Raw genomic sequence first — 24,938 nt, 5'->3', positions numbered from 1 at the left:
TCTTTTTCAACAAGTTTATTAGCAGTGACAAAGATTCTTGAGACATAATGTAACCCCCGCTTCATATCCACCGTAGGATATTCAGTGGGAGCGACATAAAATGAAATATTAATTCAAACTTTTAACAGTCAAAACATGGCACAACTGAAGATCGTTTGGGGGATAATAGGGGTGTAGGGACAGGGGAAAAGCAAGAGTTTTTCATGTTCTGATGTGATTCCGTTTAATATATCGCTTAACACAGGCACCCTGAACTTGAAAAGTTCGCAATATTAACTTTGCATATAATTGAGCGTATGAATGAAGACAAATACACATGCTTGCACACGAACACACACATATGCATCCACACGCGAAAAACCAGTTGAGTTGTCAGGACAGGACAAAGTATCATTCATACATCAAGAAAACACGTGAAGTTTGAATATGCCAACAAAGATGCATTTCTCTCGGTACAGACCTCGCAATCAAACACACCATTTAAGTCTCTCTGTACCTCTCTCCCATCCGTACGTGCTCTCATTGCTTTAAACACTAAGGGGAGCTATTTAGGATTTATGTAAATAATTTATATTGCAATTATATCATTTGTGGGGTAGTAAGTGCTTATTTAAATTGAGGAAATTAAGCTAATGTGCAACCCCCCCCAAAATATAAACTCTGTTCTGTTTGCATTCTGTGCATAGAACCTCTATATGTGCATTTGACCCCTGGAGTTGAGTTTTTTTGAAACAAAGGCCAGGTTCAGTTCATTCTGCTGACAGCGTTTATAAACACGTAACTGAGTAAAGGAGACAGCTCACCCAAAATCCGAATCCTGCCGTTATTTACTCACCCTCGCGTTATTCCCAACCGGATTAAACCGCTTTTCAAAGTCAGTTGGGGTCCGGAACAGACAAGACATTCACTATACGTTGGTATAGGGCCAGTAAGTCTCACAGGTTTGGAATGACGTGAGGTTGAGTGAATGATGACAGGATATTAATTTTGATGTGAAAGACCCCTTTAAGGGGGAATAGGGATACCGGGACAATGCATGTTCACAGAGGTATTTCATAATTAAGTTAATGTAATAACAGATGGTTATAAATTATGCCTACATCAGTAACTCCTTAAGCAAATCCCTTGGATATCAAAAAAAAAAAAAAAAAAAAAAAGCTCTATGTGAGTCGTTTAAAGACAGAATTTAGATAACTACAATAAAACTCAAGTGAAGCAACGATGAGATGTGCACCTAAAAAGCCAAGGAACGAGCTAATTATCAATCGATGGATTTCTCTACATTGCACAAAGCTTTTAAGTGGAATCCAAACGGAATTAGAAAAGATGAAGCAGAATTTAACAACCGTACATCCGTTTCATCGACAGCTGCAATATCTTTTGAACCAAGACATCGAACAGACGCCGGATACCTCGAGAACAGATTAAGAACAATCATGAAACATCCCACGTTTTCTGAAGACAGACCACATTGGAAACCATTACATGCTGCATTTAAAACATTAAAAAAAAAAAAAAAAATAAAAAAACCTCTTGCAAAGTAACGACAAAGATACGTAGTGTGGTTAACGTCTTCCATGTGTACTTAAATCTTTTCACCTGGCAGTGTTTCATGGTCACGTACAGAAAACATCAATGCCAAATGATACGTGTAAAGATGCAAGCATTGGCTTTCAGTCAAAAATTAAATCCCTCAAAAGGTTACAATTTAAAAAACAGCTGGTACAAACATGGGACGTTCTTTTCATATTTGGCAATAACACTGTTGGTGCATTTTTTTTTTGTTAGATAGAAGAACACTGCCCTAATTCTACCTGAGTGTCTTTTTTATTTTCTTTCCTTTTTCGCTTTTTTTTTTTTTATTATTTTCTTTTGTTTATATTTATTTTCTTTTGAGATTGCGGACAGACAGTCCTTAGGTAGAGGTTAAAGTTAGTAGCCTATGATTAATTACTAGAATTTCAAATATGTACTGATATGTCAATGTTTAAGGAAATACAATTCAAGAACATAATACATAAAGTGCTACTGATTCTTATGTATAAATCAATTAATCTGTGAAATGATAAAACAGAGGACAGACTGTAAGTTTAGAATGCGTTTTCCGACATTAAAAAGAGAAACATTTACACAACGGCAGAATTCCTGTCAACGGCGGTTCTACTGATGAGGCTCATATGTGCTTTAGCAAGCGTTTAACCGATAAGCATGGAAACTCGGGTACAAATTAAAACAGACAAGAAATAAAAAGAATAAAAGTGTGATTGTGGTGCTCAATAATAATAATAATAATAATTAAAACAAACAAAAAAAAACACTAGGGGCTTCTAGTTCTTGAGTGAAATAAAAAGTCCAGATCGTTCGCCACGGCGACTGCTCTCTAGGTTCCCTCTAAAATGTGGTGTAGTCCTAAAGCAAAAGTAGTCGCTACTGCCTTTCCAGGCAAAAAAAACCAAAACCCTATTTCAAAGAGCAGCTCTGCAGAACTTAACCAACGCTAACTAAAGCCTCCATAATGTACCTATAGCATCGAAGCTAAAGCAACTCTGTGGTGTGGCACGTCTTATTGATTAGTTCTGGGTTCTAACGGCTACTTAAAAATTAAAAACATAAAAACACTCGAGATAAAAAGAGTATAGCGTGATCTCTGCCCTCAGTTTACACACTCACACAACGAGCAAGAGACTCAAACGGCTGTCAGGTGACAGAAGCGTGAAGAGACGACAATAAGACTATTGAACGATAGCACTTTGAACTCTTCCAAAAGAGGACGCACAGAGCAGCATACTGCAACATGCACACTACAGGGCGTGTGGTTTCCCAATCCGAGTGTACCTGCCCTGGGAGTTTTTAAGTATTTCAATGAAAAAAAAAAAAAAAAAAGAAAGAAGAAGAAGAAAAAAAACAAAGTGGAGACGCGTCACTAACAGCACTGACCCAATCTTGTCCAGAAATTAAATTAAGACAATTATTTAATCCCAAAGGCTTGAAACTAACCGCCCCCCACACATAAGTGGAGTTCGATTCCCCTGAATCTCCACAAAAAAAACTAAACAAAACAAAAAAAAAAAAAAAAAAAAAAAAGCCATGTAGTTCCTCTGGCCACAGTATGTTAATTCACCGTAGAGCGACTCTCTTCGGGTTCTGTGCCCAAATGAATTCAATGTGACCACTACATGATTATTTGAATTCAAGAGGGCACACGCGGTGACATGCTTTCCTCCTGGATGCTCTCTTTAGGTCTGCGAGTACTTAAAGGAGAAGCTTCCCGCCCAACCAAATGTCATGACAGCGGTTATCATGAGTGTTTGACGTGTGAGTTGTATGTCCCCAAAGTCATTGATATTGTCTTCAGCAACATATCCGCATTAGAGTTGAGTTCCACAGCTCCCGTTCTTCCATTCTAATATCCTAAAACCAGCTAACCCGTTTTCCCCAAGCGCGCTCTGTTCCTCTGCGCTCAGCCTTGACTGCTGACGGGTAACAAGGTCCTTTCTAAACCATTGGATTAGTTCTGATTCGGGATGTTCAGAGGCAGCAGCCACGTTCCTCAAGCACATCTTTTTGCAGCAGAGTTCATCTGAGATATAGTGTCCAGACGCAGCTTCACTGAGCAGGTCCATCCCATGACTCGCTGTAGAGGACTATTCGATTTGGATCTGCGAGAAAGTGAGAAAGATGAATGTAGGTGAGAGATGGGAACTCTTAAAAGAAACAAAAATGATATGGGAAGGGTTGAGGGATGCGAGCAAGATGGGGCAATATCTAAATGCTGAATCATTTAGGGTTTAATCACACGCTGAGGCAAGAGTTGTCTATAAACACGTCAACAAACGCAAGAGGTAAATGTTACCTTACCTTGTTTTTGCAAATTCAAAATATATTCCATTTCTGCAAAAAAGAGAGATGAAAGTTTAGTGTAAAAATACCCAAGTACAGCTACGATTCAATCTGTCCTTTTATTTTTTACTTGAAAGATCTAAAAGGACTGAGCTGTTTGAACTCACACTAACAGAAAAGCTTGAAAATACTGCTGTCTTGTTGCTTTATATAACAACACTGAAATAACATTTATATATATTCAGGCACACAAAACATTTGCGTGCAAGTAACAATCGTGACATTTTAATTTTAGAAGGCTAGGTAACAACTCAGGATGCAGTCTTATCTGCAGCACACAAAGCCCAAATTTTTGTACAGACATTTACATTTTTAAATTAGGTCGACCATAATGGCACCAATCAGCAATTGGTTACTGGTTACATGTAATCTGCATCACGTAATCAGATTCCAAAAATTAAATACTTGTAATTTGATTATATTAGGTTTTTAAAATGCCAATCAGTAATCAAAAGTCATGTGCCCCCAAAATAAAATTATTTGTATTGTCTTTTTGTTTTTAATAATTACTCAGTTTTTAAACAGCTCCCATTTAAAGTTACAATGAAACAGAAGCAGCGACAGCCCTTTTATGATGTAGATTTGAGAGAAAGAGATTGTTAAAAAAAGAAAAAAACTTGGTTCTATTGATGTGTTGTGGCATTTACAAAATAGAGGAAATGAATTACATTTCTTTTTTGCAATTAGACAACCAAAAACACATGAAAATCAATTTTTGACAAACAATTTCATATAATTATAAAGGCATAACCCTAACCCTAAATGAAAACAAGTAATTATTATCAGTAACAGTATAATAATATTATGAATTAATACATTTTTGATGTAATGATTAGGAATTAGACGGTGTTGTATTAATTAAGGCTTAATTTATATATTTAAATTAACACAAATTAATCATTTGATAAGGTTTGACCCTTAGCGTCTTGCAGTTATCACAGTGCGAAAGGTTATCTTTGTGATAAGGTTACAGTGAACCAGTGTTGCCAGGGGCACCGTTTTCCCCCCAGTTTGGCTGTTTTGAACATGCAGTTGCGGGAAAAATGACAGAACTGGGCTTGCGTTGCGTTTTTTCACTCAAAATGTATACCTGGCAACGTAAGAACGTGGAGTTTCAGTCACAACTACATGTTAAGGCTTTCACACAGCACAAATAAACATAAAACTATAAAAGATTATAAATACATGATTACGATAGGAGATGGTTTGGATGTGATTTTCTTGTGATTTGGAAAACTTCATAACAATGGTGTACATATGCTAATTTGCTCAAAAAGTCTATAAATAATATTTTAACAACGCACCAAATTCCACATGTGATTGCAAAAGGAATTTATTACAAACACTCGATGGCGGTTTAAAGTGAGTTTTGAGTAAAAGTGTACTATTAATCTTATAATTAATTTTATAATCTAATGCAGCTACAGAACAGGTGTAGTTCTTCACAATCTATTTTGTCATAATACTTCACGTAAGGTCACAAGAAAATGTTTTGTTGTATTAATTGTTTTTATTAATGTGGGGTAAATGTTTGCATTTTTTGTTGCCTTTATAAAAGCTGATAATGGCTGAATAAAAATATGAATGATGATAAAAGAGTAATAAGAATAATGTCTCATACCTGGAAGAGTTATGGTTCTGATTTCTTTTGTCATGCATGTCTTTAATTCAACACATTTTCAGATAAATGCTACTATTTTAAATTTGCGATTTATCATGATTTCTCGCAGTCCATAACTGCGATTAACAAGATTGAATTTTTTAATTGATTGAAGACACTAGCATTAATCCATCTCTAATGTACGCAAGACAGTATATCCTTGTGGTACATATTAAAAGTAATTAGAAAAAAAATAAAATGGCGAGTTACCTTTAGTGTGATAAATTACAGCAGCTTTTAGATCAAACGACCCCCAACTAGACCTCCTGTCAAAGCCCTTAGTATGGCCCTGGTCCTTGGCCAAAGCCACCTTAGGTGCAGCTGGGGAGGTGGGAGGCAGCTCGGCACAAATGTCCTTAGAGGAAGAACAAAACACTATTGCACCATGAACCCCCGTCTCATCTCTCTGGGCATCCTGGTTGACGACAGAGGTCTCGGGTACGGCCCCGCTAGCCGCCGTGGCACCGCCGCTCGCACCTCGACTCAGATTCTGAGCGTTAGTCCGTTTCTCTGGCTCATGAGCCTTGGGGAAGGGTGGTTGATCCGGTCTCTGAGAGGTACTGGAAGTCTGAGTGGCCACTGTAGCAGGACAGCCTCCCTGAAAGCTCACCTCCACCGGCACGTCCTTTCCGTTCGAGCGGCACGCCACGCCTTCTGGTCCGGCGCTAGGCTCGTTGATAAAGGACAAGCCCCACTGATTCTGAAAAATGTCCCCCAGAGACTTCTGATTTGTCGGAGCAGCAGGGGGATCGGCTTGGCGGCCACTAGGGAGCGAGAGTTGCATATTGGAGGAGGTGACAGGGTAAACGAACAGACTGGGCTTCCTGGGCTCAGCCACAGAGATCGCAGAACTTCCGACGGCCGAAGTGCCGCTACCAGGGGGAGATGCTACATTCTCAGCTGCAACAGCCGGGGTCACCAGCAGAGGGCCTGCGCTGAAATGGGGGCCGGGCAGGGGACAGCCATTCCCTTCCCCCGGAAGGGGACCGTTGGTAAAGCTAGCCGAGGTGATGGTTTTCACCGCAGACATGGGGACCTGTGGCGGTCTCCCAGGCACCTGGGGAGCATGAGTGAGAGCCTCCCCGCCAGCTTGGGCAGTCTTATTGAGGTTCTCCTTCACTTTGCTTGCATAACTGATCTTAGGCACAATCTTAGCGCTACTATTGTCCACAGGAAAGACAGGCGGAGGCTTGAACAAAGTCCATGAGTCCTCTTTGGTGGAGGTAGCCACCTTGACCTTGCTGGAGCGATCCTCGAACCGCTTGCCAGCCGCTTTGCTGTCCGAGTTCTTACGCTGAAGTTCAGCCACCGGCAGAGGAGGTGGGGTGGCGGAGGCAGGTGGTTCCTTGGCTTTTAGGTGCAGCTCGGCTTTTGAACCGGTTCTACCACTCTCCACCTGAGAGCCATAGGCTGAGTCCGGCGCCACAGGCCCGTGGTCTTGTTTGCTGCCCTGCTGCATGGCTTTTCCCTGGGCAGAAGCAGTCACATTTTCCCCGGCTTTGCCATTCCTCTGAGCCCGGCGCTTCTTGGGAGTAGTGTATCCACTCTCGGAGCCACTGCCGTCATTATCCGCTCCAGGTTTGCTAGGGTAACCGTTGGTAAGCAGTACAGAGTTGAGTGACACCACACCGTTCAGAGTAGCCAGAGCCTCTTTTTTGCCCTCAAGTGTGTTCAACTCTGAGGGCTTGTCATTTTTGAAGTCCATGCTGTTTCTGCTAGTGTTTCTACCTTTTCTGTCCCCTGTTGAGTCAGCGGTGAAGGCCCGTCGAGTGGGCTTCTGTTTCAAGTTGATGTCTAGCAGGTGTCTGTCGCCATTGCTGTTCGTGGGGTGCAGGGAGCTGTCTGGGTTAAAGGAAGCGGGAGTCACCTCTCCCTCCTTCAGAGTTCCATTTATTTTGCCATTTTCTGCAGAGAGGAGGAAAAAAAAGCAATAAATAGATGGAATGAAAACCGCAAATCTGCATCAATTGATCCTCTGAACCAACAACTTTTGGCAAACATCCAGATCAGATCTCAAGTTCCAGTAAGGGAACGGGTCAAGTCTAGTCAATGTTTGCACAAGATCAAGGAATATTTAGACTAGGTATGTTCTGTGGAATGAAGCCAGGGTCAGGCAGATGACAAGCTGACTCCAACTCAAATCAGTGCACTTCCAATTTAAACCAGTGTAAAAATGACTCAAATGTTGGAATATCTGTGATTTAATAGCTATAACAAATCTAAATCTGAACAGAGCAAGCTTACCAAATCAAATCTGTAATCAGAGATCATCAGATTTCATACTGGGACTGCAGAAAAACAAATTATCTGTTTTGTATGTATTGTTACAAATCTGCTTTATATATGTGTGTGTGTATTATAGCAAAATAAATTATGGCAATGTAATAATTATTTTCATATATTTTAAATCACTATTAAATCTTTGTAACATGCTGATTTGGTTCTTAAAAAAATTTATCAGCGCAACCTTTATCAACAATACTCTGATATAAAGGAATGTGAGGAAGCCATCATTGATTTTTGGGTATTTCATTTATTTATTGTTGTATAACATACAACTTAGGCAATCAACATATGTTGTCTTTAAATATGTAACAGTACAGCGGTCTCTATCTAGAGGCATCCTCTGCAACAGGATCATTATATCTGTATATCCTTAATAAAAATAAAGACATAAAATGTTCCTTGCCAGACAAGTGCGTATAAGACCGTCAGGTTGACTTCATGATTTATATGGAAACTATTTATGGCAGCTGATGGAATGTCCTCATAGGAACTTAAGACTGGCATTAGCAACAATTTCATTCTGGCAACCTGGTACACAGATTCAAATTAATTCACAGAAGAGAAAATCTGTCTTTGTACAGTGTATGTAAACAAACTGAACGAACAAAGGTAGCAGAGAAATGTAACGCCCAAGTCAAGGGTGCAATTAATGCGGTAAAAAAAGTGTACTGATCACTAAAACGGGTCTTAACGACACCCGTCCTTTGAGGCTGAAAATATGAGGCATGAAGAGAGCACCCCATGCAAGTGTGCTTTCATCGGCCGGCTCAAGTCTGACATCGCCCTATTTTTAACCGGAGGTATGACGTGTCAAAATGGAGTACTCGGTTATATTTGGGTAGTTCCCCAGCATTGGTGGACACGTCTTAAAATCCCAAAATTATTTTTAAAAAACGCGCAATTGAGCACAGAACCCCATTTAAAGCGTTTAACTGAGCTTACATCTGTGTGGATTGTTTGTGTCTCAAGCCATGCCATCTTCTGTGGCTATTTTCATTTGTGTGGTAAAGTCACACTCGTAGAAGTGGGTTAATCGCGACATGGCAGTCAGATACGTTTATACTGCACGGCATCATTTACAAAATGCTTTTTTTTTTTTTAACAAGTTTGTGCGTATTCGGTCAACAAACCGGCCAAGTCATCAGCTAGCCTAGCATGCTAAGTGGGCAGCCTGAATGACTAGCCGCAGAAAGATGCGATTGTTGCTGCATCGCAGCGCTTTTATAAAGTGACAACTGCAAAGATACATTTTTGTAAGCGCTGGGCGTTTTAATGGACCGAATGCGAACGGGTTTAGTGATTGTTAGCGGTTTTATCAGCGGTGTACTCCTGCGAAACCGTTTACATGTCACGATAGCCAACAGAACTGTCCCAAATAGCTTGATATCAACAGTTAACCCCGCGCCTGGGGTGCAGTTCAACACAAAAGCTCGCGGTCGCTGGAAAGAACGCACACAATAACGCTGTTTTGTCACTTTTTGATTAAAATCGAACACGCGCGAGTTCTACAAGAGTTGGCAGCCTTCGTCGCCACGAGCTTCGTTGCACACAAGTATAACGCAGGTTAAACGAGGTCAAGAAAATGCACTTCAAAATAAAAATAAAAATATCACTCTTTGATCAAAAGATTGTGTAATTCTACACGTCATCGCGTGCATTTTGACAGTTTGTGTATAGGATTTTCCGGTCGCTTCCATTCGCGGTTTCAGAACGTTTGCATTCGTGCACCGATAGAATTTTCCGACACGTTCTATTCAGGCCACTTGGTGCCGAGTTCGAATAGGCGGTAAGCGCGAGCCCAGTCACTGCCAGGCCCACTCACATGACTGTCAAAGAGCAATAGGCCGCGATTCGAGCTAAACTGGCAAAACGTGCGCCCCGAAACCACACTAATAGCGACTCTGACAGCGAAAGCCAGCGAGGCTGACCGCGTCGCCCGAACGGAATTACCACAGCATTCGGGTACGTGCGAGAAATAGGCAGTGGTGAAGTTTGTGAGATTCGGCCGTCCATCATGGCGGACAGGAAATAACAGAACAAGCTTAAGCTACGAGCAGGAACATTCCACAGGAGCCGGTTCATGTTGCTGTGGCAGCAACGGGGCAGAGCTAACAGGCTATTCTGGATCTCCGACGGCCGCGTTCATTTTAAAAACGACCCAAACTGAGAGGTATGTTTGCAAATGAATTATAAGTCAGGGAAGTGTGTAATGCGTGCTGAGAGACCGGTGCACAAGGTCAATGTCCCTTTACGCTAGCTAGCTTTGCGGCTAACGCTGGATACAACTATTTCAAACAGTACAGTCAGGAAAACACGCTCCTCATTTCACTTAACTAACGCCGTATTACTGTAAACAAACAAACTACGACGTGTATTTGAAGCTTGTCAGATGGAGAAAAAACAACAACGAGCGTTGCTAGTTACCAACCTGTTTTCTTCGTCTGCGTTTTCTCGTTCTGGAACTGACTGTGGTTCTGATCATTGTTTACCGATATGTTCGATCGATCAGGGCCGTTCTCTGCTCCATGACTGATATATACTCCGGTTGCCCCTTCGCAGGGACGTTCCTCCATTTAACGCTAGCGCAAGTGACAAAATGTGCTCAACCGGTGCTCGGTGGACGAGGGGAGTTGAGACATTTGCGCTGCCCAATCACCGCCTGCGTTTGGGGGTGCCAGAGAGAGGCGGGCGGTGTTTAGTGCGTCGCGATGCAAGGCGTGGAAGCTTCCCAGTCAAGGCCACAGGAAGCTGTCACGCAAACTCGTGCAATCACCCTGGTGCTGTGTCAGTGCTGTCCGTGGCACTCCGTTGAAAATGTTGTTATTTAGTGAATAATAATAAAAAAATTGGTCACTACTTGGTGCGCCTTTTTGCCAGTAGGTGGCGACGTATTGACCTTTTGTGAACGAGTAGGCTGTTCGCGATCTCTTAACTAACTGTACTTTACTAGTTTATTACAGATTTACTAAGGCCACAGAATGAAGAGCTGTTTAAGCGTCGTACGTGTTTCTCAGAAAATACAGATATTTGTTTTTCCTTTTTGTGGATGACCTGTTAAGCCTTTACTTTTGTTCAAATGAAATCCCTAGCAATGCATATTGCTCATCAAAACATTACTTTTGATATTTAATATAGGAAACATACAAAATATCTTAATGGAACATGATCTTTCATGATACTTAATATCCTATCGTAATGATGTTTTACAACAATTTTGACCCGTGCAAGGTATCGTTGGCTATCGCTGCGACTTACGACTGGTTTTGTGGTCCAGGGTCACATTTGTTCACTTAAAACATGTATTTGAATCTGTGTAATGCACAAGTGAAACACCACCACTATATGTAGCCTAGATGTGAGTGGTATAGTTTTGGTACATTTGGCTGGAGGCAAAAATTGGCAGTGTAGTTTGATTGACGCTGCACGTTTCTTCCTCTGACCTCAGCGTGCTTATCGAAAGCAATTGCCTGCCTATTTAAGCTTACAGAAGGTGATAGAATAAACCACAGATAGCAATGGTTATCCTAGAATGATGCACTTTGGACCAACACTCGTTTAACTAGCAGAGTGGGGGTAGATTGTAGATCTGGGGCAGGTTCTGTTTGTTCTCTGAGGATTTGTGGGCAGTTAATTGGAATGATGTTGTAATTAATAGTATAGTTTATAGTCCTTTCTGACAGTTCTTGAATTTAGGTGAAAATGGGTGGAAAATGTTGACCGAAACAAATGCTGTGTTCTCTAACATTCATTACCTTTTATTTTATCTTGTATACTTTTCAGTGATGCATTACCAAAACTCAGTAAAGCTTTTAAATATTTACTAAATAAATAAATCCTGTTATTTAATAAATGCTTTCTATTCATCTAGTAGGCCTAAATAAAAAAATAATTATCACAAAAAACAGTTTTTATTGCACTTTATAACTGTTAAATGCAGCCCTAGTAAGCATAGAAGACTTCTTTTAAAAACATTTGAACAGTAGTGTTTCATTACAGTAATCCTTTAAATTCAAATAGTCCCATAATGTAATGATTTGCAAAATTAGAATATGTTTTCCCTCAACTATTTACTATTTTTAGATGCTTTAAATTCCATGCATTCTCTGAAATTAACCAGAGGGGGGCAGACAAACACTGTTATGACATCTGGCATCTTTAAAATAGTCATACTAAATATAGAATCATATTACATGCATTGTTAGATCACATTTTTAATTAATTTGTTATAGTGTATTTGATGTAGAATCATAAAAACATTTGATTTTTTAAATGTATTTTTTTTTGTCCAGCGGCGTACATAGTCGGACATTCAATTCCTTTGAATAAAGCTGGGGAAAGTGTAAACTATTTTTAGCGTGCCCGAATCCTTCTGAAGTGGTCAGATTTCTCAGCATGGACAGCAACCTCCGTGAACTCCTGTGTGAACTCTTGAACTGTCCTGAGTGTTAAGACTCGTTGAAAGCAAAGGCTAAGTTCCGCATTTAGGCGAATCCAAAATAGCAGTTACAAATCAGTTTCGTTCAGGCAGCCCTTTCGAAATCTCTGTAAATAACTGTATTTTCGCTTCTTTTTTATGTGTTAAGAATTATCTTAAGCCTTCCCCTTACTGCTTGCGTAATTGGCATTGGTGGACCTTTGTGCAAAACAACTCCAATTATAGCACAAACAGTTGATGCTTGATTACAGTGTTTGTCAGAAACCGATTTTGACTTTAAACGCAGCTTTAATATTGTATTCAAAACACCTTTTATGGTCGAGCATGTCAGAATGTGTTTTTCTGTGAGTCTCTTGGACTACCAAAGCTGAAAATAATAGGTTGTGTGTTTTATTTCAGAGAAAACAAATATGTGCAGTAAAACTATCATTCTCGGCCTGAACTGATGCTTAAATGGAAAATCTAAAGAAATTTGAATATGCTTAGACATGTAATGTTTTAGGCGCAATAGTCTTAATGCGTATATCTTCAGGGCAGTCTGAACTATGAAGAAAGGTTACAACTTGCATTCCTAGGACATAACAAGTATTACCTACAGGCCATGTCATCGCATCTTAAGTTCTGTCAAACACAGACTCCAGCCAGAGCATAAATCACGTAACTCGGCTCTAGTAATCTAGCAATTTAGCAATCCTTGAGTGAAAGGCTGGTTCTTTTAATTGCAGAGAGCCGCTGGAGTAATGCTAGTCCTCCGTCTCTGTAATGCTGCTATACAGGTATTGGGGCGACTAGCCTTGAGCATGCCATCTTATCACCGAAAGGCCAGGAGTGATTTCATATCCCCTGCGTCTTGTCAACACGCTTTCATCTGAACATCAGTTAGTGTTATTAACGGCTCATATTTCACTGTTCTGGAATGTTCCGATACAGTACCGTTTCAAAAACAAATACAATTTGCTACAGTATGGATCAATTCAAACTTGTTTAAATGTAACGCCTGCGGTGGTGGTGGTGTTGTGAAGTGTGTGCTCGTTTTGGTGAACCTGAAAGGGAAATCATTAGGGTTGTTTACTTGATGTCAGACATGGAAAAAAATAAGATGCAGGCTGTAAAAAAAAGTCAGTTTGACTCTTGCACCCGCTGGCTGTCACCATGGAGACAAGCCCATCACAAATACAGCAGTGATTAGCGAGGCAACTTTCATATTAATCCAGGTAGTATTGTCTTCGTGCACATGCATTTCCATGTGTTAGATCAGATTATGTGTTACAGCAGTGAATGTTAAATAATAAGGCTTGCGAGCATTACCCACATACACAAACGCAAGCAACGTCTTTTCTTCTCTGCAGTTATTTTCTTCTTGTTTCAATCAGTGTGGGGTGTATTTTGAACTTTCATTTAGAAAATGCTAGTGAATTACAAAAATTATTACAGGCAAACTGCAAGTAATGGATTAAATGAATAATTCTTTCAAAAATTTATATATGCCAAAAATGTACTTGCCTTCAGGCGATTTAATACGTAGCTGAGTTTGTTTGTTCTTTTAAACAAAAGTTTGGATACATTTAAATAGAAAAAACACCTGCAAAAAAAAAAAAAAACTCATTTAGTGCTACAAATGCTCATAGCACAAGCAGATAAAGAAATGCACTGTATATACTCATAACACAACCAGACAAAGAAACGCACAGCAAATCCAGTTCTTTATTTGTTTGCGTCATGAGCATTCTCAGCACCTGCTGTCAAACTCATGATGTTTTCTTGATTTGCTGGTGCTTTTTTTATTTGCATGTGTTTTCTGAAGTTGCAGCACGCTGAGCTCTCTCAGCCACCATAGAATCTAAACGGCTGATTAAAATAATATAATACAATAATATTCTTTCTTCAGATTTAATGCAGAAATACTAAAATGCATTTTCTTTTAAACGCACCAGCAAACTTTGTTTGAATATTTAACGTTTTTTTAGTTTGTGTATGGCTAAACTATTACGAATATTGCTGATTTTTGACTGAAAGCTGTGTTCTTCTTTTGAAATTTCCTACATGTCTTCATGTAGGGTCGCTGTGATTTTGCCAAGTAAGAAATTATCCTGGATCAGCATCACTGTCCAAAAATATAGACTTATCCCAATCCCTTCCCCAAAACCTAACCCTACCCAAAATGTGTCCCTTAAATTCGATAGCTGATTAACATGGATGTAGAAGCACCTAACCCTGAACATAAGCCTAAAACATTATCCCTCAAATCCGATTGATTGATTGAAATATTGATCCAGGAATATCTTGTACTTGGTGATATGCCGCATACCATAAAGGTATTTGTAATCTAATTTGTAGTGCTTGTACATTACATAAAGATAAAATATCCACAAGCATCTGTCTTCAAAGAAGAATTGTTTAGCTCTTTTCTAACTCTGGGTGTCTGGGAGTGATTCATTTCTGGGCCATGTTCTTCTTTTACATCTGTAGATGGAACAGAAACATCCAGTGCTGTGAGTCAGGGGACGAAGAGAAAGATCAACCCATCCTCTCCTGACAAGACAGAACACCCTTCTTTAACATAACCTCATCAAACCTCAGGCAGCCGTGCCAGCTAACAAGGGTGAGTGAAGATCAGGAGGCATGTGTCAACAATGTGCTGTTGTACTCTTTTACAAGGGCCAAGGAGGTCCCAGACATTTCCATTACACCGTTATATGCGCCTGCAGCGATCATAGCATATCGTTTGGGAACCCCCTACTGTAAATGAACAGTATAGCTAATCAAAACAGACTAAGAATGGCTGGAAGCCTTGCTAAGCCTTTTGTTGTATTGAAACGAATGCACTCAGCCGAAGGAAGGACTGTGATGTTAATTTATGTTTCTTGTACCGTTAAAGCCTCGAGAATGTATATGAGCATGCCTGACATGTTGCAAATGCATTTTTTCAGCCTTGGTCCTGCCGAAGCAATTAGTTGAGAGCGGAGTAAAAATAGTAAGAATTTTGCAAATTCAGTTTAGAAAATTTTTAAATGTTTAGATTTAGCTTTGATTGAGTGTTTTATTTAACTTATTTATAGTTATCCTAAGGAACTTTTATTTTAGGGCACTAAAAATGCACTTTTTTATGCCATTAAATTGTTGATTGTAAGTCAAAATAACTTGTTCATTCACTACTACTATTAATATGATGCATATCACGATATTGACTATTTGTTCGACGATTTCTCGTTTTCCAGTATATAGTCTATCAGCAATGAACACTAAAAATAATTAGCCATTTTAATTTAGTTACAGTTTGTTTTGGAGTCATTTTAGGATGGTTTAATTTCAGTTAACAAAATGTTTTTGTCTAGTTGTGACATATTTGCAATATTAACAGTGCTTAAACTAATTTAAGAACAGAATAGCACAAATGCAAGCACTTTCATTAAAGCATTAGTGGCTGGTAGCCTACAGTAACATAGACCAAAAAATGTTCCTAAGAATGCTGTAACGAATTCATGTTTTCCATGTGGACCTCTAATTTCCCTGCATACTTCTCAAGCCTCACCACCCCTTTAAAAGCACGTATCTAAATAATTGTGTCACTGTCTTCTAATAACTGCCAGAAAGCAGCTTCTCATTATCTAACCTCAGACTCAAGATTTACAAATCTTTAGACAATTCACAGTTATGGCTGGGCTATCTCTGGTTCTCCCAGCAAGCGCACGGCTATCTAAAAGGACCTTGATTTATACATGGCGACTGATAATTGCTAGTGTCTTCCCATTTGTCAAAAAAAGGACTAGGCTGGGGTGGGTTTTAAGAGCATGCTTGAAGTTCTCCGTAAAAGACAATTAATCTGCCAACTCTTCTTGTAAATCATCACTGTTTATGTGTTGGACTACATCACTTAGACCGGGGCAGTAGGTGATTCAAGTGTGCAAATGTTTCCATTACAAATTAATCACACATTGCTGGATGTGTCGTGCAGAGAATCACACTCATGAAATGAAACGACTTAATATAAACGCAAGGAGGTAGAGAAAATGAAACGCATATTTATTTTGTGAACTAGTGCGAATACTGCTTCAACGCAGGGCTGTGAAAAATCCAGAAATAAACTTTCAATTCACTTAGTTTATCTATTTTATTACAACTTAGCTTTTCTAGTTATGCAATTCAATTCTGCATCCTGTTTGTTACTAATAATAATACTAATAATACTAATAATGGATCAGATGAGCTGGGAATCAATTCTTATTGGTTTGAAGGGCAGTTCAGGTTAAGTGTCCAGCTCCAGGGTGCTCTTTAACCTCTGACACGGCCATCAATAGTTCAAAGCTGTTACTATTATAAACCACTCTTTGGGTGACAAGTTATATATTTGGTGAAAAATTGGGTGACACTGAAGAAATTATATATATTTTTTTGGTAATAAGCGTTTTAGATATAGCTAAATGGTGTTTTTGTTGCACTGTTTTTGATACCTGCAAAAGACAAAAAATCCTGTTATTTTAAGTGTTTCAGTTCCCAAACCTTGCAAACAAACCCCTCAATTACCAAGTACATCAGTCTCTCCTTTCTGTGCTTATGACCCCTAATTTTTCCTCTCATGGCCATTGAGAAAAAGCGCCAAAAACAATTACACTGACATTCCCACGCTCTCCTCTGTCTGGCTGCAACACGTATGTTTTCGTCTTTACTTACTTTTCATTTGGGATCATTATGTTTATTATGTTTATCAGGTCAACAAAGATGTCCGACATCCAAAGTCTGATTGATTTTATTCCCGTTTGAGTGTAAAGTTCCAAAGGAGCCTGTAATTAGCATGCAAAGGTTGTGGCATTTTACAACTAATTTCAAATTATAGAGTAAACACAGTATGACACAATCCAGAGCCCTGTGTTTAAACAAACCTGCATTTTGGATTATAATTGCAGAACAAGAAAAGGAAGAGGATGTTGTAATTCCCACTTAAGCAACTATATTTTCCGCTAACAAAAACCGATTTGCCTTTCACTGGAGATCTGGAAAACACCCCACGCCCATGAGGGACATCAAATCAACACGTCTATCGGTCAAAACATACATCAGCTAAATGGCTTGACTAACCATTCTCAGCTACTAGGAAAGAAGTTGTAAATATGTATATGCTTATTGTCCCCCATCAGAAATAAAACTGCACATAAGATACATTTTCACAGTAAAAATTGTGTTATGTTAAAGGCTGGGTTAAAAGATAGCTTAGTCGTTGTAGTTTTGGTAGTCATGAGCAAGTCTATTGCACCGAGTGCAAAATATCACCGGACGCCTATACCTACATTGTCGAAGTCATTACTGGGCAGTAAAAGTTGGACAGGAAGGAAGCAATGTTTGAAATGTCGGCTCTTTTCTTGTTTAAAGGTTATTGCACCGCCACCCACTGCTGATATAATCTTAGCTGTTAGCACTCTTGAGCCACTGGTATGACTGGAGGCTTAAAAATTGTAAAATAGGTACAGCCCAAGAGAAGATGGAACACTTTTGCCATTTTGACCTGACAGCAGGTCTGTCTATTGTGGCTTCCTCAGTTGATTGTGACTTCATGCTATTCAGTCAAAAGGGATCTTTCAGTCAAAAATGAAAATTCTTTCATTATTTACACAGTTTTTACGTGCCTTACTGCACATTTCATCACAGTTTCAAAGAGAAATTTGAAATGCTGAAATTTTAATGCTCTATCCAATTGGAAATATGCCCAAAATCAACCCCAAATGCAAAACTGATATAAAAAACATTTGTTGATGCAGCTGTGTAATTTCAACTTCCTTTTATACAGATCTGAACAGTTTTGTCCAAATATAGTTACACGGGAATCAAGCTCCTCGTCTCTCAAGTACATCTCTGTACTCTGTTACTGAATAAACCTATCGTCTATGAAAACCCATAGATATGAAGCTGGATATGTGTGATGCTAATGTTCAAAAACAAACATTTTCAGATATGCCATCATATTGATATTGCTTTGAAGTTATAACATGATATTCTTCAAGTAATTGTGTAAAAATTACGCTTTATTAATCGAAACTTGTGTGAAAATAAAATAAAAATAAAAGGTTTCTGAGTCTCTAGTGATGTGTACTTATTGGTACATATTTTGTGTTGGCCTAAAAAGTGCACTAAGGTACGTTTATGCCATGGTAGATTTTATTACTTCATGTATTACTACAGGAGTTGTATTCATACAAACAAACAAAAAACAAAAAAACATATCCTGTGTTTCGTCAGTCATAATGTTTTTATTTATTTATTTTTTTTAAATATTGTGTTCGGTCTGACTTAATCTCCTTGTCCTGAAGCAAAATGTTAGTGTATCTTCACTCTAACAATACAGAGACAAGTTTAAAAGTAGTGACCTGAAGTTTTTCTCCTGCAGGAAATAATGTGAGGTTTGAGACCACATTCCAACATGGTGGTTATAAGCTTCCATTTCTTATTCACACCAAATACTGAATTATAGAAAGAGGTCAGCTAGTTAAAGTTTCACTATTGTGCACTTTCAGTACAAAACACATTTGTGGATTACATCTGAAACGCATCTGAGTTCAAGTAGAGGATACACAAGCTGTTTGCGAGTGAGAATAAAAAGGCAACCGAAGCCCTTAACTCACAGCCATCACAGGTAATAATTGTAAAATATCTGTGTTCCTTTTCCCCAGCTTTGAAGTGAGGTGGCTACTGTCTGTTCTTGCCCCGTAGGAAGCGCACATTAGATTTATGACTTTGCAGACAACCAAATTACACTGTCCCTCGCTGCAGCCCAGGAAGGTTAGTAATCGCTTAATACACAACAGCTAATTGTGACCATGCGGAGATATGGAGTTTATGTGACATATGATAAGTGTTTTTCCATCCCTCTGGCAGAGAAAAGGTGTAAAGGCAAATTGGTAAAAGAGGCTTATCTGATAAAGCTGTAATTTGTCATGAATGTTCCCATTTTTCTCTCAACAGCCAGGACACAGCTTAGACAATCCATCTGGATCAAAGTGTAGGAAACCAGGAATGCATTATGAGTGGCCAATGTTCATCTTTACGAATTATACACTATTTATTTCTTTGTCATCACAGTTCATATGGTTATAGAAAACCCTTTTATGCTGAAATGGTTCTTTATGCTTGGGACAAGGGTTCTTACGTCTGACTCTCTAAAACTTCCAGTCAAGTTTGTTGGAGCTAACATCTGCAGAACATTGGTCCTCCAAGGAGCAGGATTGGACAACAAAGCCAAACAAGAATATTTTAGTCAAAAGTTGTTGTTGTAAAAAAACACCACTTTTTTGTTAAATGTTCTTCATGGAACCATGGATAGCAATAAAGAACCTTTATTTTTAAAAGTGTGTCCCTCTATAGTGTTTTTTCTGAATACAATTATGAATGAACCCATAACATTGGGTTCATTCATAATATTGGGAATGATTCCATAATATTTATGAGGAGCAAGCATCTGCAATATCAGTACATAACTGTCAAAACCAAACGTACACACCTTGGAGTTACGTGCAACTGTCAGCTTTGCAAATGCCATTCCTCATTTTCAGCACGGTTAAATTGGAAAGATCAGATCCTGTGTGTTGAGGAGGTGTGTCAAAGCTCGTTGACTGATGTCTACGCTTGCCTGGAGGGCACTTGTAAACACAGAATACACCTTTGCTTATAGGCAGCTGGCTCACGTGACGCATCCACAGATTGCCTTTAAAAACCTGTCTCGTCCTCTCCGAGACTGCCAGATTTGATCTAGAAGGTGAGGAGAGGAATCCAACATGCGCTTGTTTTGCAAAGCTAACTGTTTGTAGTTCACACAGGCCACAAGGACTCTCATCTCTCAAACCAAAGCTAAGATTTGCATTTCGCAGAGGACAAAAATCAACAACGATGAGTCTGGGCAGCACCAGTACAGAATCGGAAGTTTCAGAGGATGAGTTGGAAGATTGTCCCTTGGGTGAGGATGACGACTGTGACGGTGAAAGCCCTGCAAAGATTCGTTCAGAGCTTTCAGTGTCACCCACCCCGAATGACACTGAGGGCATCAAAGCGGCTAAGAGGCGGACCCGGCCCAAGCGGTCCAAAGCACGGAGAGTCGCCGCCAATATCCGAGAGAGGAAGCGTATCCTGGACTACAACCAGGCCTTCAACGCCTTGCGCACTGTCCTCAAACATGACCTCAGTGGAAAACGTCTCTCAAAGATCGCTACTCTCCGCCGTGCCATCCATCGCATTTCAACACTGTCTTTATATCTGCGGACACATTCAGACGCTGAAGCGCACTCATCTCCGTGTACCCATACGGAGTGTTATCGGCAGCCGGAAGACAACAATTCTCTGCCCAGAAAGACGGGAAATTTCCAGGAACCGATGGAGAATTACATGCCCCATCAGCCAGAGCCTCTCACAGTTTCTCCAGAGATACCTCCAGGGACTTTGTACCAGGACATATCAAACCCTGTACCATCTCCTCACTACAGCCACTGTGCAAACAACAGCCATGAACGCTTCAGTCAACACTGGGAGGACCAAAGCAGTGATTACTACAATGGAGGACCTGGATATCAACATGGGACAAGGGTCACCTGCCATCAGAATCATATGGACACTTATGCAGACTCTGCTAACTCGTCTTTGGCTTGGCAGCTGGGCTACCTTCAATATCACGGATACCAGCAATCCCTGAGTATGCACTGAGTTTTCTTGTGCTAGACACAAAGCTTTAGCAATTTGTAAATGTAATAATATGAAGATTATGTTTGTATCAGTTTCTCAGGTTAAAGAATATATACTGTATATTACAGCAAATGCCTTTGAAAAAAAATCTTCTGTAAATGTTTGTTTATCGTACATTCTAGATTTTGTTAGTACTTAATGATTCATAGCATTTTTTCATATGCACAAAACCCCAAATAAAGCAGCTTATCATAAACCTGACTCAAACCACTGAAATTATAAATATATTTTAAATGCAATGCAGTTTATTTACTTAAGATATAACATTAAAGCCATACTTTTGATTAAACCATTTGAACAATGAAAGAGATTCGCGTTTTATATATATACATATATATATTACGTTACCTGACCCTAATTCATGTTAATATGGATATATGTTCCTGCCTCATAGTGAATGATGTTAACTGAAATTTAAATTTAGATTTGCCATTTTATTTTTCCCAATACACTTTAAGTCTCAAAATTTTACAATCTACTAATATGACTTTAATTCTTGCTATGTGACTTTACGTCTTGCAGTTGCAGCTTTGTCCTATATATTTTATTTCCCATAGACAAGGCTATAAGCCTCGTTCTAGACTAAAATGAAAATCTGAGCTGTTTCAAATGAAAGAAACTGACAAATCATATCTTAAAACATATCAGCGCTTTTGTTTTGTCTTAAGATACACACCAGTAATGCTTTTATCTAAGGCAAGTTTATAAAAAATTACTTAAGCCCTGTCTATGAACCCAGGCCTATAATTCAGTGCTGTTTGACTATTTATTGTTTTGAATAGCAGATTTTCATTGCTTGTTGTAAGAGTAAAGAGTGCTAGCAATGCAGAAAATGCGATGACACTTTTGAGGGAGGGAGAAGTCAAAAGAAAAGCCAAAATCCTCATATGGAATGTGTTGAACACAAATGTATAACTTCTGCTTTCTAGTCTGCTAGTCTACTTTCTAGTAACTTCGCATTGCATATTGTGGCATTAAGCTTGATTTCTGTTATTGTTTATGAGTTATAATTCTTGCAAAGCTGTGCTGCATGTCAGTATGAATTGTCGTAATTTTCAGAATTTGCTGTTAAAGTGGCCACAGTCAATAAATGTTTACTGACAGGGAAACACAAAAAAATGACAGCAAGTCTTGTATCTGTGTAACAATACAGATGCAAATAAATGGTGTAGCTTAATGTACAAAGTATTATTACTGATTCGTGAAGTCACAATCAGATTCTGTTGTCAAATTGACTTATTCTGTAATCACTCTAGCATGATTTGTTGTGCATGACTAAAAATTTTAAATTTGAAAATTCATGCAGTTGAAGAATTCTATACCAAAATGTTTTTTCTCATTAAAAGTCGGAAAATCCTTCTTAAGGTTTTTAAGTTTTGCAAATTAGCAAGTGTTTTAAAAATAAGGTCCCACTTCATATTAGGTGGCCCTAACTACTAGGAACTTACATTTATATTAATAATTTGGTGTACGTTCAAGTTTTTACATTGTACTTGTGTGTATGTATGTATATGTAATTTTTAAATACAATTACATTTTACTTTATTTTTTGATGCAAGTACATTAAGGCCGCCTAATATAAAGTGTGATCAATAATAATATAACATATTGTATTCCTGCAGAAGGGGGCAGCGATGGTCCCCCCCTCAGGACTTCTAGAAGGAGGTGATTCCAGTAAGATGGGGGAACGAGGAACAGGAAGGAGCTCAGCGCTCCCTCAAGGCAGATATGACTCAGCTTTGTCTCTTGATCACGTCCAGTCAGGGGATCTTTGTTAGATTCTGTTCCTCTCCACCCCCTTTACACAGCGTGATGACATGTCTCTCGCTCTCGACAGAACAGCAGCCAAGTAGTAACAGCTCAGTAGTTTCAAAAGCATTGCCATTCGAGTCAGTGGGGCTCAAGTTCAGTCAGACTGAACTAAATAACAGGTTCAGGTTGCAAGGAAGAATTGTGGGAAAGTATTTGTAAATGAAGTCGTGCCAAACAGCCAAAATGTGTGCGTTTTGGACTGGAGGGTTACTATCTTTTTTAGGCCGTTACACAAGTGGGCCACTTGGTGGCAGCAAATACATACAAGTACAGTCCACGCGTCTTCTTTATATTCAGAAAGACACACGGTTAATTTTTTTCTGAACTCGGTTATCCTGTATATTTTGAGCTAATCTTGCTAAAATTGCAAGCTGTTATCAGATTAAATATTATAACCTCCTCGGCTTTGTGATTTGTTCTTATGTTCTGATCTGTATATTTTGATACCATTATATATATATATATATATATATATATATATATATATATATATATATATATATATATATATATATATATATATATATATCTTTATCTATATATATATTAGCACTGCAAGTCTGAAATGACATGATAATGACTGAGTAAATGATTGGAGCTTTTATTTTTGGTTGAACTATTCCTTTATCCTAGCTGTCCTGTGCCTTTGCTTCAAATATACCCCTGCTTTGTTTTAAGTCCCCACACTTGAATCCCGTGATACCATTAGCACAAAGTTCACATTTATTTTTACTTAAAAGTCAGACTGCCCACACATCAAGGTCTTGTTATCATTTCATCAAATGGCAGGGTAGAATGAGTTCAAGTCTATGCCACAAATCCTTTTAAGGCCTCAGAACCGTCTTTCAGACATTGTATATGACTAATACAGCACGTCAATGGGAGCATAAACAGTTTGGGACTAACAAAAGCCAGCTACGGCATAGAAGACAGATGAATCCATCGCCACATAAACAACCTCGTGAGCAGCACGTCTCATGTTTTTCAGAGTCCAGCTGACACCGGAGTGCACACACTCCCTGATGGATTGGGCAAAGGCTAACCGCTAGCAAGCTAAATGACAGATTGCACAGTGACAGTGGAGATGATCGCTGTCGGTAGAGAGGAGGTTGTTTGAGCTAGTCTGGTCTAATGAGCCCATTATAGGCATGTGCCATTAAGCTTAAGGTAATGACCTATGTGACACTGTTTGAATGGAAAAAACGATATTGATCAGTGAGCTTGTTTATACAGAAGGATTTTTTGAACAAGGCTTTTTGCTGCTTATTTTGTAACAAGATTGTATTTATAACCATGTGAGTGACAGCAACCTGTGGGCATGTTCGGTGACACAATAAAGTTTAGAGGAATTTTACTTTATGCAAATTAGTGCAGATTTGATGTGCCAAATTCAGCGAAATTCACATAATCTAATTTGTGTGAAAAGCAGTGCATCTGCCCACGCACATATCTTTCAAAAGTTTGAGGTCAGTAAGATTTTTTTATAAGAAGAATTGAATGCATTTATTCAGCAGTGATGCATTTAAATAACAGTCACAAATGTGTCATATTATAGATGATTTTATTTTAGGCAAATAATGCTCTTTTTAAAAAAAAAAAAAAAGGCAATGATGCGTTTAAATAAAAGTGACATTTAATTATGTTACAAAGGACTTTTATTTCAATTAAATCATATTCTTTTGATCTTTTTTGAGCATACTTTCCACAAAAAATGTAAGCAGCCCGTTTACAACATTGAGATAATTGTAATAATTCACAATATTACTGTATTTCTGATCAAATAAATACAGTCTTGGTGAGCATAAATACGACTTTACTGTGGAGCAATTTTGATTTAATATATAATATAAAAACAAATGATTCATGAAAATCTGTGTCAGAAATTGACACCACCGTGACAGAGTTTGCTTCACACACTGATAATCATTCATTGTGCTCATGATATGATGTATTATGCGCTGCTGCAATTTATGTACAGTCGCTTCCTCTGCATAATGTTAACTTGTAGCAGCTAGAAAGTCGATTCCTTGTCAAAGCCAATGATTTTTTTTTTTTCCTGCCATTGCATCTCATTTGTGAATCTATACTTTCAAAAGCTTTCAATAATGTTAGGGCATCTAGCGA

At 38.8% G+C, this 24,938-nt stretch overlaps 2 protein-coding genes across 5 annotated transcripts; one reads left to right on the top strand and one right to left on the bottom strand.

Moving 5' to 3' along the window:
* Window positions 1-10,589, bottom strand: nufip2 (nuclear FMR1 interacting protein 2). Its single transcript, XM_043259059.1, has 4 exons — window positions 10,275-10,589; window positions 5,771-7,465; window positions 3,859-3,891; window positions 1-3,659 (listed from the first exon to the last, which is right to left on the bottom strand). The coding sequence occupies exons 1-4, from the start codon at window positions 10,417-10,419 to the stop codon at window positions 3,607-3,609; spliced, it is 1,926 nt and encodes a 641-aa protein (XP_043114994.1). The 5' UTR covers window positions 10,420-10,589; the 3' UTR covers window positions 1-3,606.
* On the top strand, window positions 7,472-21,250 carry LOC122359003 (class A basic helix-loop-helix protein 9). 4 transcript variants are annotated; one of them, XM_043259061.1, is made up of 5 exons: window positions 7,472-10,016; window positions 14,751-14,883; window positions 18,788-18,906; window positions 18,984-19,052; window positions 19,236-21,250. In XM_043259061.1, the coding sequence occupies exon 5, from the start codon at window positions 20,157-20,159 to the stop codon at window positions 20,961-20,963; it is 807 nt and encodes a 268-aa protein (XP_043114996.1). In that variant the 5' UTR covers window positions 7,472-10,016; window positions 14,751-14,883; window positions 18,788-18,906; window positions 18,984-19,052; window positions 19,236-20,156; the 3' UTR covers window positions 20,964-21,250. The 4 variants fall into 4 exon arrangements, 3 of the variants coding, with proteins under 3 accessions (XP_043114996.1, XP_043114995.1, XP_043114997.1); XM_043259060.1 differs by lacking the exon at window positions 18,788-18,906 and having other exon boundaries at window positions 18,944-19,052; XR_006252671.1 differs by lacking the exons at window positions 18,788-18,906; window positions 18,984-19,052; window positions 19,236-21,250 and adding exons at window positions 16,991-17,081; window positions 17,186-18,779 and having other exon boundaries at window positions 7,497-10,016.
* Window positions 21,251-24,938: the final 3,688 nt, after the last annotated feature.

The sequence above is a fragment of the Puntigrus tetrazona genome, chromosome 15 (assembly GCF_018831695.1).
Source record: "Puntigrus tetrazona isolate hp1 chromosome 15, ASM1883169v1, whole genome shotgun sequence".
NCBI lineage: Eukaryota > Metazoa > Chordata > Actinopteri > Cypriniformes > Cyprinidae > Puntigrus > Puntigrus tetrazona.
The sequence above is the reverse complement of the archived record's forward strand: the minus strand, read 5'-3'. Positions and strand labels throughout refer to the sequence as shown.

What these genes read in the sequence shown, in the direction of transcription:
- nufip2 (XM_043259059.1), bottom strand. Translation starts at nt 10,419, where the DNA reads ATGGAGGAACGTCCCTGCGAAGGGGCAACCGGAGTATATATCAGTCAT. An exon ending in AACGCAGACGAAGAAAACAG is followed by an intron (nt 7,466 to 10,274) that starts GTTGGTAACTAG and finishes TCCTCTCTGCAG; the next exon opens with AAAATGGCAAAATAAATGGA. An exon ending in TGTAATTTATCACACTAAAG is followed by an intron (nt 3,892 to 5,770) that starts GTAACTCGCCAT and finishes TCTTTTTTGCAG; the next exon opens with AAATGGAATATATTTTGAAT.
- LOC122359003 (XM_043259062.1), top strand. Translation starts at nt 20,157, where the DNA reads ATGAGTCTGGGCAGCACCAGTACAGAATCGGAAGTTTCAGAGGATGAG.